Consider the following 14722-nt stretch of genomic DNA (forward strand, 5'->3'; position numbering starts at 1 on the left):
ACACACACACACACACACACACACACACACACACACACACACACACACACACACACACACACACACACACACTATCACAGAACAGCAGACGCAAAAAAGTACCAACTAATTTATTGACAAAAATGTGTTATCCATTAACAACATGGTGACTTTCAGCTGCACAACATGAGAAAGGTTGTTCATTTACATTGTGCATGTGCAGACAAGTTGCATCTACTGTATGTCAACCTGTAAGAAAGCTTGCACATCGCTGAGTGAGTGAGTGAGTGAGTGAGTGAGTGAGTGAGTGAGTGAGTGAGTGAGTGAGTGAGTGAGTGAGTGAGTGAGTGAGTGAGTGAGCGAGTGAGCATGTACCCAACTTGGATGTGAAGCAGTCATCTCCCTTTTGTTTGCACAGGACATGCCTGCGGAGGCTAAGACAACTGCTGGCATTTGCCCAGGCTTGCGATCGCCGTGCCTAAAACGCCCAATGGGTGCATTCTTATTTCACCTTCAGATGTCATTTTTATCAGTATTTTTACACGTGGTGTCAAATCTGTCTGATATGGTCAGGTCTGACAGAATCAAGTTTTTTTTTTTTTTTTTAATCGTTTGTGTTTATTTCTAATGCGAATTAACAACATCGCACTCTTTTTTTCAATCGTTGCGTGCATGTGCCAGTGCATTATCAAGCACACAGTGAATTTTTCTTACTGTAAATAATTTGGTGTTGTGTTTGTTTCTCATGTGTGAGGTGTGGTTAGCAATCATAATAACTCACAAGGTACAGTCACTTTACATTAGCATGTTGTCATTGGACACACCTGCGGTACACTTTTTCCCCTTCAGCATTATTTCTACTTGTACTGTTTTAATGTTCGAAGTGGAAGTCCTCATGAATAATTAACCAGAGGAGCATTCACGAGTAATGATATGTATGTTGTATACACACATGCACCAGTGCCTCACCGACTGTACTCCAAACTTTTTTTACTATTATTTCTAGTCGTTCCGTTTATTTATACAGTATATATAAATGTGTGTGTGTGTGTGTGTGTGTGTGTGTGTGTGTGTGTGTGTGTGTGTGTGTGTGTGTGTGTGTGTGTGTGTGCCCCAATCAGGAATGTTAATGTTCATTATCACCCCAACCCCTCTCGGTGATTAGTTTCTGACAGAAAATATACGTCAGTATCTTCAATAACTTGAATTACCGGTACATTAATCATCTGACACATCTTGGTTAAATGCACGTATGTGGGGACTAATCATGCAATGAACTTTTTTTTCCACTTCGGCACGTTGTCTTGGCAAAAAAAAAAAAAGCCTTTCTAGTTTATGCCTTTTGTGTTTGCCATTAGTTCATGTTAAGTACATGTCGGATATTGTAGTCGTTGTGGTGCCAGGGAGGAACCACATTTCTAATTTGAGCTGAAAAAAAGGGTTGGGAAAGACTGCTTTAAACATTATAATAAAGTCTCCTGACCTATAACCATGCTAAATGTCAACAATAACTTCTGTGGTCACCCATCCTGCACTGGCCATAAAGTTACTTAACACAAATTGAGAGCACTTTAAATATGTTGTCATTATAAATGTATATAGTCTCTTGCCTCTGCGTATAGCCACGCAGCACTTATCTCCAGTGGAGCATGCACACTGTACTTCTCCTGTTTGTTTTTCATTGCTAAGTGAAAGGCATCACTCAGCGTTTCCCGCGGGTCGGGTTCGAACCACACCAAAGGCAGCAGAATAATAAACGTCTGTCTTTCACGACCTTATCGAGGCTGGAGCACATCTGGCGGGCCGGGCTTGTTTTATTTATTTATTTATTTATTCGTTTCCACTTCGCTGAATGACATTATATACCGTGCCATTCTCCCTACACACTATACCCCGTGGAACCAATCAAGAATATACTGTAAAAGAGGACCATGGCATCGTGGACACCAGAATCGAGGCCGACTACACCACGTGGGCTTCAAAGGAGGGTCAGAGATGTTAATTAGGGTTAATGTGATTTAATGAGGGCCACCAGTCAGGCCAGCCAGGGCGGGCTTCCACTCGCAATCAGCATCAAAACCGTAATTACTCCGACATCCTAGGATGTGATGTGATGTGGCCGTGTCGCTTTTGCATGCAGTAGGTTGTCATGTGAGTGTGCCAGCCTCCAAGTCACTGAGATGGCTGAATACATTTTAAATCGACAATGGAATAGCTGTACCCTAAAATAACAACGACAAAGTCATACTGATGGTATAATGGCCTTTGTTGTGGTCAGGACAACCTCAAACCACCTAATTTATCCATCCAATCATTTTCAACACTGCTTGTCCTGAACAGGGTACCAGTCAGTCACAGGAATAACTGCTCACACCCACATCCACACCATCACTGAGTGGGAACTGAGCCCACGCTTCCGACACACAAGTCAGGCGAGTGTACCATTACACCATCAGCGACCACCTAATTTACCGTTTCATTAAATTTGTGGCCCAGCCAGGGCCTCTCTTCTTAGCATGAGCATTGTTGCTAAATGTTATTGTTTTGCAAATACATGAAGAGGGAGTCGTGTAATTTTTAAAAGAATCACTTTTCGTCATATTTGTTCAAACCGTAAGTATGACCTGACAGTAGAGTAAAATGATCAGTTAAAAAACAAAAAAAAAAAAAAAAATCAGCCCTCTCTGGGCCCATCTTGTGCCTATAATTTGATTTTTACGAAACCAGCTCGCCTGAGGAAAACTAGCCAATCAGAAACAGAAGGTGTGACTGACGAAGTGTCAATCATTTCTCATGCACAAGCAAAGCACTAGCCTGGTTGTTGCAATGTTACTTTTCATCGACTTTGATAAAATGTTTCAACACAATTTTTCTAATGTGTTATCGTGAAAGCAATATATGTAAAGCAATAATTTACACTACTAGTGTAATGGTGCACAGACTTGTAATGAGGAGAATGACACCTTTAGTATTGCCATGGTGACCTTAGATCACCTTCTGTTTAATTCGGTTGTTGACCAGCCAGGACATTGCTTCTTAGCACTCGTATTATTGCTGAAGTTACTTTTGCACCACGGATTCATAAAGTCTCATATTATTGTTTACCATGAACATTTTTTATACTTAGGGTGATTTCAAGAAATAATGTGGAATATTTTTTTCCAGTTTGTGTTCAAATATCTGTTGCCTAAAGCGTTTTTTGACCACGACACTGATGCTGTTCGGTAGGTGTTTTGCATTTGTTTGTTCGCGTTAAGCTCAACACACTTATCTAAAGCAAAACAAGAATGCAATTCTTTTTAGTTTGACAGTAAATGTCAACTGTCAGTAAACCTCAAGACTCTTTTCTGATGAATTGTGCACTGTCTGCTAAACTGCTGCTGTGAAGGGAGTTGAGTTTTGCTTCTAAGCCAAAGCAAAAAAAAAGAGAAAAAAAAAGAAGTGTGCAAGTCGGGTCACTCGTATCACAAGGCCCCATGTCCTATTCGGGACACAATTTATCATCAAAAGGGTACAATTTAAACAACTGAAAATGCACTCCATCGAAAATTTCCATGAGATGCATTTTGAATGAAAGAGCATTCAAAATGGCACCCCTTTCTCCCAACGTAAAGGTGCAACTACTTACTGTATTTACTAAGAGTCAGAGTGAGCCTAAGGGCCATGCAGCCTGTCCATATGACCTTTTCACATTATTTCTGAGAAGGTAAAAGAAATAGAGACCTTATTGCTAGAAAGCTTTAACAAATCCTAAACGCTATAATCAAGGCATCGCTAAACGCCTCCGCAAGCACACCACATTGTCATTTTTGCATCCCAACCACGCATGGGTTAACATTGAGCCAGTGGAGTCAGTACTGGCCAGTCAGCAGAATGTTATGAATGGGCACGATGTGAAAACCCCAAAAACGTCTGTGTCCAAGGCTGCCGGCGGAAGAATGCTCGCCTCCGTGTAATTAACTTCTTCATCTGTGAGAACACGACAACGTGCTGCTGGGAATTTTCAGTTTCTGACACAGTCATGTTTGGGCTCCAAACATAACACACACACACATTCAATGGGTATATATAGACCGGCTTGGGCCATAATCTCAAGTAAAGCATGACTAATGCGGTGATACACAGACTGGTGGATACAGAGCTTTAAAAGCAATGATTCTCTGTGTGATAATTCCACCCCAAAATAGGGCTGAGTGACTAAATTATTTTGATTGATAGAGTCAAATTTGTCAGTGCAAAATAAAATAATTGTAACCATTTTTTTTTCTGTGCATCTCTGTTAGTGTGGATTAATACTACTAACAACGTGTCTGCAATCAGACAGTGTTGCTAACTTAGCAATTTGGCTGAAATATTTAGCAACATATTTATTTTAGCAACTATTTTTAGTGACGTGCATATTTTATTTCTCGTAAGAAACAGACAACTGAGAAGAATCCATTTTATATTGTTTTGCATATGACAAAAGTGGAGCCCAGTGGAAGGTAATCAAGGAGTCGAGCGCATTGAACATTGCCCATCTTTGCCAACATCTTTTTTTTGTAGCGATTTTCTGACTCGTTGGAAAATGTTGTTTCCATGCCACAAAGATTTTGTCAAGCTCACCTTGCCTTATTTGTGCAACTTCATTGTTGAACATTTTGAACATTTAAGATGTTAATTCATGAAGTATTGTGGTGATATGCAGTGGTACTTTGAGATACGAGTGACTCGGCTGATGAGCTTTTCAAGATATGAGCTGTTGTTCAGTCTGCGTGTTTAATGCTAACACTAATGACCATCTATGCTCCCAAAAAAAGAAACTTGTTTGGAAAAAAAAGCTGCACAGCTTGTTTGGTATTAGGTCAAATAAAGAAAACCCGGGAAGGGGGGAAAAAAAAAAGCAAAACTTGCTTTGAATGTCAATATTTGCCTTTTCTATCAGCAAAAGGTGGATAAAATTTTATTTAGATCCGCAATCAGAATATTGCAGGCAATATTGGAGACAGGTGGTGCTTGGCTTAAGCCACCTACCGTATTTTCCGCACTAAAAGGCGCACTGGATTATGAGGCGCACCTTCAATGAATAGCCTATTTTGTAGTTTTTTTTCATATATTGGACGCACCGCACTATAAGACGCAATCTACAATGCATCCACGAGATGAAGCTATGATCAAGGAAATGCCGCCACTCAAGTGAAGCGCGCCTCAGCAGTCCATAGTCCGCTGCTCTCTGCTGTGAGCGCGTGAGCACGAGCACGTACGCACGTGGTTCAACCAATCAGCGCCGACGCAACCCACGTCACACAGATCAAAGAAGCTTTGAACAAACAACAACAGCTAAGATAGCTTAGCTGTTGAGTGGCATTGCTAGAGAACGATCAAATGTCAGTAAAACTTATAAAACTATTAAAGCAGCGACATGGTTCACTTAACCAACAGCAAGTTATAACATTGACTCGTTAACATTGAACTCTCTTGCCGCTGCTCTAGTTCCGTGTTCAACTGCGTAACCCGATCGCCTTAAGTTTGAACTCTGCGTTGTAAGCATGCCTCGAGCAAGGAGACATTTTGGGGTCAACTATTACCTTAATAACCATACACAAAGCGCATCGGATTTTAAGGTACGCTGTGAGCTTTTAAGAAAATGGAAGGCTTTTAGGTACGCCTTTTAGTGCGGAAATACGGTAGCTCAAAATTAACACCTTCGTGTTGATGATACAGTGTCTTCTAATTAGGCTACATTCACACTACAGGTCTTAAAGCTCAATTACATATTAATTATGACTTCAGTCTGTCTGGTGTGTGAACCAATGCGTCCCGAAAGTGACCCGCCTGCGCAGAAGAAAAGATAACATCACCCACAACATCCTGTTTACGGACGTAAATATGGATGAGGATGCAGCAACTCGCGCATGGTGCATTGTTCTTTTCCAACCGAAATATAAATTAAATCTACAACATCAATTTCGTTCTTCAGCTTATTTTCCATGACATCGTCTGCCATGCCTGCCATTGTTCCTGCTCCCGCTTCGCAGAATGGTGACCTCTGTCAGTTTTCAACTACGTAAAGCACGCATTCCTTTGACCGGCAAAGGTTTCCAAGTCTGTGCGAACGTAGTTAAGATTTTTAGCTCGGGTTCGTTCAAGGTCGCAAACGGACACAAAGACGTTGGCCAGGCATTCACCCATCAGTTTTAACACTCCCAAACAGGTTTTCTTGTCACAACGAATTTTAGCATGTTCAAAATTTCTTGCGATTGTTCACCTCTCAGTGGGATATGTACTTAAAGTGGTATACAGTAAATGCGATCAAGGTCAAATATGGGCAAAAAAATCCAATTTGAGTTGCATTTGCCTCCAGTCCAAACTGAGCTTTTGACCTACCTTAGCACCCTGTAACTATAGATGTAACAGCCGGAGTACAGGGTATAAGCATCAATGCTAACATTAGCATTCACAGTTGTTGTATAAAGTTGGCCACCATAATCTTTATTACAAGTCACGTGTCAAGTCAAATAGCACAAATACCTGCTGTTAGCATTTTAGCACGTACATTCAAGTGACTGTTTGTACCAGTCAGGGCACGTTTGTCATTGTTAGCACAAGCATCAATGGTCACATTAGCGGAAAGAGTTGCACACGTTATTTGTACAAAGAACACTAGAATGTCATGGTGTTATGAACACATAATTTCTGTTATTAAGACAGCATATAAATTCCCATACAGTTTCTGTCGGACAGGACCCATCTCACATACTTAGCACTAGCAACAATGCTAAAGTTCGGGTTCAGAGTTGAGCGCAGTGCTTGTTTGACTTGAATTGCGTTTGCTTCAAGTCATCACTATAAACACAAATGATTTCTGTTATCACACGCGCACACACATTGACAGAAATTGTTTGTTTCGGTTCAACAAAAGACTCCATTATTCTTTTTTTATTTTATTTATTTATTTATTTATTTTTAAAGAAGAAACACTAGACTTTTGCATTATAATGCTAGATCCTAAAAAAAAAATAAAAAAAATTACATGCGCCCATTAAAAATAAAAATTAACCACTATCCAAAATATTGTCTGTTTTAGCAATGTTAAAATGACCACATTATGTATAGCTAGCACAGATAAATCTTCAACAAAAGTATCAGTCTACGTTCAGGCTCGATGAGGACAAACGATTAAAATGAAAATAAAACACTAGCCTTTGCATCTTTCTTCAGAGTCTGAACAAAATCTGTTATTTACTGTGTCAGCGGGGCTGCACTAACTACTGTAGATATTGATATAATTAGGTACAGCATACAAACGCACCTACACACGTGCACACACGCACACACACATACACACATTTTATATACTGTATATATATATATATATACACCCACACAGTTTTTTTATAAGCACACTCATACATACACATGTTTGCACAACAGTGTAATTACAGAGGGCCTCCTTCTCTTCGAGAGAAGAAGGATGGGGGATGGAGAAAGTGAGAGAACGAGGGTGCAGCAGTTCCAGTAATCTATCCAACTTCACATCACAGCCGAGTGATTGAGCCTGGGGGGTAAGTGTGGAGGGGTATATGCACAAGTCATAATGCATTTGACAAATAGTCGGGCCCGCTGTTAAAACAGGCATTTTTATAGAGAAAGTAGCCTTCAGCGCTGGCAAACAAGCCTCCCACTCGGGGAGGACGCGCGGGGGCTTCACAAAGATTAGGAGGGATCTCAGGGCCCGATGTAAAGATGACTCACGGTGATTGTGCGAGCAGCAGCGGACAAGTTGGATGCAGCTGAGAGGAGTAACCCTCTGGGTAAAAAAAAAAAAAAAAAAAAAAAAAAAAAAAATTAAGCTCAGATTTTGTAAATAGCAAGGTTGAGTGCATATTGATCATATCCATTGTCACATGCACTTCCATTCCGTATAAGCGTTCCTCTATCAAACATAACGTATGAGCGTTAAATCACATTGACAGACGCTCCCTGACAAAACAGAGAAAGTGTGGCTTTTTATAGATGTACTGTATAGACATATGGGATGTGGACCATATCATGCTCATATCCTGGTTGACATACACTACACACAGCTCCAGACAAAACATGAGGAATACAACCACCACTTGAACAGCTGTTGCCAAGAACTTAATAGGACTGAACGATTTAGAAAAAATAATATAATTGTGTGGAACATGCACATACTTCACAGGGAGAGACTGAGCCACAAGATTTGACCACAACCTGAGAACTGTGCTGCAGACCTGCTCACTGCTCATCCACTGCGCTGTCTGTTTTTTCCGTTATCGTCGAAAAAAAAAACCCAAACAGTTATTCTCATAAATCCTATCAATTGATTACACCCAATTCAACCTGATGCAACATCATCTCCTTTGCATAGAGGATCGCCACTCAGCGAAAGGTCACAACAAGCCGGGTCGCGTTGTTATTCAACAGTTGCGCAGTTGTAGCCACAGTCACAGCTGTTACTTGAAGTAATATGACACTGCCGTGTACCTGCCTGCCTGCTTCCAAACATCAACTGGACAGGTTATTATGTAATTAGACCAGGACACAAAAACTACTGAAAATTGTTTCTTATTATTACATCGTTTTGTTTTTTTGTTTTTTTATAAAGGATTGGCTCAGGAACCAGAAGACCATGCAGGAAGAACACCATGTACTTCCGTTGTGATCCCTACAACGAAAACTGAATTTCCCATTGAGGGACAAGCAATCCGTCTTCCCCTCAGGTACTTTAATCACCTTTACATATACTGCGATTGTCAGCACCACTCAAACGGGCATCCATAGGGCCCTCTAAAGTAAATGTTCTGCTTCTGCGAGCCATCAAAGTGCACTAAGAAATAAAAAGCATGCCTTCTATTTGCGTTTATCTGAAGACAAATACTAATAAACAACCACAATTCTTATATTCATATAAATCTTTTTTATGCGTATGGTGTCCCAAGTGTCAAACCAGCAGCCAAAGTAGCCCTAAAACAATATCTAGAGGAATTGATGCATGTTTACTGGTTCTAGGAGAGATGGGGTACATGCATACAGAATGCTTAAAACCATGTGATACTCAAAACCTCTCTGAGCGACGTTCCGAATCAATGCAAAATATGATGTGCCAAAGAAATATGAATTATTACACGTTAGGATATTTGTGTGCCTCAATTAACACAGATAGGACAATGAGACCAACAAATTCCCTATGTTATCTTTAACGCAGTTGAGACATATGAGCCCAAACTGCTTCAGAGCCTCCTTAGTAAACGATAAACAAAATATGTAATCTGGCATGGTGCCAGTGACAAAAGAGAGAACAATGTAGTTGTAAAACCACATCTACTTGGAGTCAGGGCACCTTTACGGGCTCTTAATACTGTAATTAAAGCATGTGACACTAAATGAGACAGAATCAAAGCCAACCGTTCTCCTATCAGAGGACCCGCTGCAGCAAACATGCAGCAATGGAAATTGTACAGTGGTGCCTTCAGATACAATTTAAATATGTTCTGTCAACACGCTTGCAACTCGAAACATTTATATCTTAAATCATCTTTTCCTCATGAAAAAAATGGAAATTCTATTAACCCATTCTAGCCTTGTTTGTGTATATTTTCATGAATAAAAAAAAATCCGCCCATAATTTTGTACTTCATAAAAGCAAACATCTATCCATCTATGCATTATCTGAACCGCTTATCCTCACGAGGTTTGCGGGCGTGCTGGAGCCTATCCCAGCTATCTTCGGGCAACAAACTGGGTACATCCTGAACTGGTTGTAAAAGCAAACAGTAACGACAAAATTAAGTAGAACGTAGTGTGTTTGCCTTGACCACCTAGGGACAGTATGAGACAGACTGGTGAATTTATTGTTCAGTGGGGCGTTATTATGAATCCCACCAGTTCAAGGCAAATATTGCTGCGGGGCGTGATATACACCCACACAGTTTTTTTATAAGCACACTCATACATACACATGTTTGCACAACAGTGTAATTACAGAGGGCCTCCTTCTCTTCGAGAGAAGAAGGATGGGGGATGGAGAAAGTGAGAGAACGAGGGTGCAGCAGTTCCAGTAATCTATCCAACTTCACATCACAGCCGAGTGATTGAGCCTGGGGGGTAAGTGTGGAGGGGTATATGCACAAGTCATAATGCATTTGACAAATAGTCGGGCCCGCTGTTAAAACAGGCATTTTTATAGAGAAAGTAGCCTTCAGCGCTGGCAAACAAGCCTCCCACTCGGGGAGGACGCGCGGGGGCTTCACAAAGATTAGGAGGGATCTCAGGGCCCGATGTAAAGATGACTCACGGTGATTGTGCGAGCAGCAGCGGACAAGTTGGATGCAGCTGAGAGGAGTAACCCTCTGGGTAAAAAAAAAAAAAAAAAAAAAAAAAAAAAAAATTAAGCTCAGATTTTGTAAATAGCAAGGTTGAGTGCATATTGATCATATCCATTGTCACATGCACTTCCATTCCGTATAAGCGTTCCTCTATCAAACATAACGTATGAGCGTTAAATCACATTGACAGACGCTCCCTGACAAAACAGAGAAAGTGTGGCTTTTTATAGATGTACTGTATAGACATATGGGATGTGGACCATATCATGCTCATATCCTGGTTGACATACACTACACACAGCTCCAGACAAAACATGAGGAATACAACCACCACTTGAACAGCTGTTGCCAAGAACTTAATAGGACTGAACGATTTAGAAAAAATAATATAATTGTGTGGAACATGCACATACTTCACAGGGAGAGACTGAGCCAAGATTTGACCCCACAACCTGAGAACTGTGCTGCAGACCTGCTCACTGCTCATCCACTGCGCTGTCTGTTTTTTCCGTTATCGTCGAAAAAAAAAACCCAAACAGTTATTCTCATAAATCCTATCAATTGATTACACCCAATTCAACCTGATGCAACATCATCTCCTTTGCATAGAGGATCGCCACTCAGCGAAAGGTCACAACAAGCCGGGTCGCGTTGTTATTCAACAGTTGCGCAGTTGTAGCCACAGTCACAGCTGTTACTTGAAGTAATATGACACTGCCGTGTACCTGCCTGCCTGCTTCCAAACATCAACTGGACAGGTTATTATGTAATTAGACCAGGACACAAAAACTACTGAAAATTGTTTCTTATTATTACATCGTTTTGTTTTTTTGTTTTTTTATAAAGGATTGGCTCAGGAACCAGAAGACCATGCAGGAAGAACACCATGTACTTCCGTTGTGATCCCTACAACGAAAACTGAATTTCCCATTGAGGGACAAGCAATCCGTCTTCCCCTCAGGTACTTTAATCACCTTTACATATACTGCGATTGTCAGCACCACTCAAACGGGCATCCATAGGGCCCTCTAAAGTAAATGTTCTGCTTCTGCGAGCCATCAAAGTGCACTAAGAAATAAAAAGCATGCCTTCTATTTGCGTTTATCTGAAGACAAATACTAATAAACAACCACAATTCTTATATTCATATAAATCTTTTTTATGCGTATGGTGTCCCAAGTGTCAAACCAGCAGCCAAAGTAGCCCTAAAACAATATCTAGAGGAATTGATGCATGTTTACTGGTTCTAGGAGAGATGGGGTACATGCATACAGAATGCTTAAAACCATGTGATACTCAAAACCTCTCTGAGCGACGTTCCGAATCAATGCAAAATATGATGTGCCAAAGAAATATGAATTATTACACGTTAGGATATTTGTGTGCCTCAATTAACACAGATAGGACAATGAGACCAACAAATTCCCTATGTTATCTTTAACGCAGTTGAGACATATGAGCCCAAACTGCTTCAGAGCCTCCTTAGTAAACGATAAACAAAATATGTAATCTGGCATGGTGCCAGTGACAAAAGAGAGAACAATGTAGTTGTAAAACCACATCTACTTGGAGTCAGGGCACCTTTACGGGCTCTTAATACTGTAATTAAAGCATGTGACACTAAATGAGACAGAATCAAAGCCAACCGTTCTCCTATCAGAGGACCCGCTGCAGCAAACATGCAGCAATGGAAATTGTACAGTGGTGCCTTCAGATACAATTTAAATATGTTCTGTCAACACGCTTGCAACTCGAAACATTTATATCTTAAATCATCTTTTCCTCATGAAAAAAATGGAAATTCTATTAACCCATTCTAGCCTTGTTTGTGTATATTTTCATGAATAAAAAAAAATCCGCCCATAATTTTGTACTTCATAAAAGCAAACATCTATCCATCTATGCATTATCTGAACCGCTTATCCTCACGAGGTTTGCGGGCGTGCTGGAGCCTATCCCAGCTATCTTCGGGCAACAAACTGGGTACATCCTGAACTGGTTGTAAAAGCAAACAGTAACGACAAAATTAAGTAGAACGTAGTGTGTTTGCCTTGACCACCTAGGGACAGTATGAGACAGACTGGTGAATTTATTGTTCAGTGGGGCGTTATTATGAATCCCACCAGTTCAAGGCAAATATTGCTGCGGGGCGTGTCTAAAACTCAAGAGGAATTCCTAACATAATTTCAATTCATCTCTCAGCTCATCAGTATAGCACTAATGTGAATGGTTCAATGTAGAGAAAGAAGACTGATGACTGTGAGTACCACTGGATTGTCTGTCTACGTTGTCTATGTTGTTGCTGAACCGTGTGTGTTCAAGCCATTGCTTACAGGTTAAAAGAAGTGTAACATGGATGATAATTAGCATTAGCATAAGGCTGTCAAGGGCCTTTCTTTGGGCAGTTGTTTGTTTTTAAGTACAACATCTGTCATTCTCTTTGTTTTGTTTAGTTTGACACCAACAGAGAAGTTCAATTACCAACTTGGTCGAATGATGGCTCATATCTTGAAACATTTGCAGGTTGAGTCATCGTATCTCAAGGCACCACTGAATATGTATGAGTTTGTTTTGAGGCTTTTATAGCATGCCCATATTTGGCTCTCGAGCTATAGGTTGCCCACCCTGGAGCACAAGGTGGGAGTGCATACTCAGTCCGCACTAATAGCACAAATAGCTAATTATTGGACTTCCAAGTTTGTTAGAAAAGCAATCAATCATGCACCGTTTCATGTATTTTAATACTTGAACTATAAATCATACAAAGAGCAAAGAGATGGATTGAGAATCGTAATGGAAAATTGAGTGCAGCTGGTTGAGGGATCTCTGAAGCACTGAGCTGCGGATAAATTCGAAAACAGGTGCATGGGGGCTTTTTGTCGTGTTTTTGTTTTGTTTTATATTTTACTCAAGACAAAGTTACGTTGCCAATGCAAGCCCTGCGGAGTTTGTTTTTTTTTTTTTGTGGGGAAAAAAAAGTGGAGCACTTGTCACGGTTGCGATGGATGTCACGCATAAAGAGGTGGAAAGTAAAAAGAGTTGTTTTCTTTACCTTGTTGGAGTGGTAATAGTCCAAAGTGGAGTCAGGCGTTAACGTGCACGCACCCACGCTGGAGGGGGGAGCCGGATAGAACCTGACGTCCATAGCAGGGTCCGCGGGACTGGCAAGAGTAGCGATCCAGTCGAATGTGCACCTCTCTCACTCTCTCTCTCTTTCTCTCTCGCTCTCTCTGTCTCTCTCTCTTCTTGGACAAATGCAGTTGGTGAGCGCGCTTACTCCTCCTCCTGCCTGGCAAACTGCGACCTCGTGTGGCCAAATAGGGAATTTATCTCTTTAATTTAATCAGCCAGAAATCATCCAATTTGTAGTCAAAAAGTATAAAAATATATAGTTAAAATAATATATATATATTTGGTAGCTATTAAATTAGTCACGGATTATTCGTTGGCATTGGGCTGTTGGTTTTGGACAGTTTGGCATTAAAAGGAAAGGATTTATTTTTTAATTATTACGACTATTCCAAATCAGAAAATGATATTGAGTCTTATTTATTGTAGTCACAAAAATAAAAAATACATTTTTTTAGAGTGAAAAAAAGAGATGTATACATTTTATAAAAATACTACTACTACTACTACTACTACTATCCATCCATCCATTTTCTGAACCTCTTTATCCTCACAAGGGTCACAGGGGGTGCTGGAGCCTATCCCAGCTGTCTTCGGGCAGTAGGCGAGGGACACCTTGAACCGGTTGCCATCCAACGCCTCACCTGCTGGTGGCCAACGACAATGCCGTCGTCGATCGCTACTATTGTCACGGCAAACCAGCAAAAGTAATCCTCAATTGTATATGTTTTCATCGCTGCGTACGATAGGATTGATAAAGCATGATGTGCGCATGCGCGGTAAACTATCTGCGTTTCCGCTTGTGTTAGCTTGTGTTGCGCAGTGCATGTTGTACGGGTTTTTGTTGCTTTGTAAGGGGAATCGTAATCATTTATAAGGGCAGCTAATAACCGAGGTTGACAGGTATGTTTTAAAAACTTTGTTTAACATGATGAAAAATACAATTGACATTCCAATAACCATTTCTACTGAAATAATGAAAAATAATGAATCAAAATGTATATTTTACTAAATCAGAGAAAAGATAATTACAATACATTACAGTCAATAATTTCGAAGAAATGATGAATATGCAAAGAATAACCAAGGTTGGGAAATCTGAAAATTCAAATCCATGTAATACAGTGCAGCTGTATTAAATCTATTACTGCATACATTTGTTTGAATTGAACAAATGCATTTACGTCATCGAAGTAACACTTTTGTCATTTTAATGATGTCACTTTTCTCATGAACCCATGGCAAGCAATCCCCAACAATCCAGTCCATTTTAATGCATCAAT

At 40.4% G+C, this 14722-nt stretch overlaps 1 protein-coding gene across 3 annotated transcripts in view; it reads right to left on the bottom strand.

Annotated features, from left to right (window-relative positions):
- The window catches only part of tox2 (TOX high mobility group box family member 2), a 111566-nt gene extending 98051 nt beyond the window's left edge, over window positions 1-13515 (bottom strand). For all 3 annotated transcript variants that reach the window (XM_019861133.1, XM_019861132.1, XM_019861131.1), the window contains exon 1: window positions 13363-13515. In XM_019861133.1, the coding sequence (XP_019716692.1) occupies window positions 13363-13455 (93 nt within the window). In that variant the 5' untranslated portion in view covers window positions 13456-13515. The remainder of the gene's footprint in view (window positions 1-13362) is intronic.
- Between the last annotated feature and the right edge of the window lie 1207 nt (window positions 13516-14722).

This window comes from Hippocampus comes, unplaced genomic scaffold, assembly GCF_001891065.2.
Source record: "Hippocampus comes isolate QL1 unplaced genomic scaffold, H_comes_QL1_v1.1 scaffold40, whole genome shotgun sequence".
Taxonomy (NCBI): domain Eukaryota; kingdom Metazoa; phylum Chordata; class Actinopteri; order Syngnathiformes; family Syngnathidae; genus Hippocampus; species Hippocampus comes.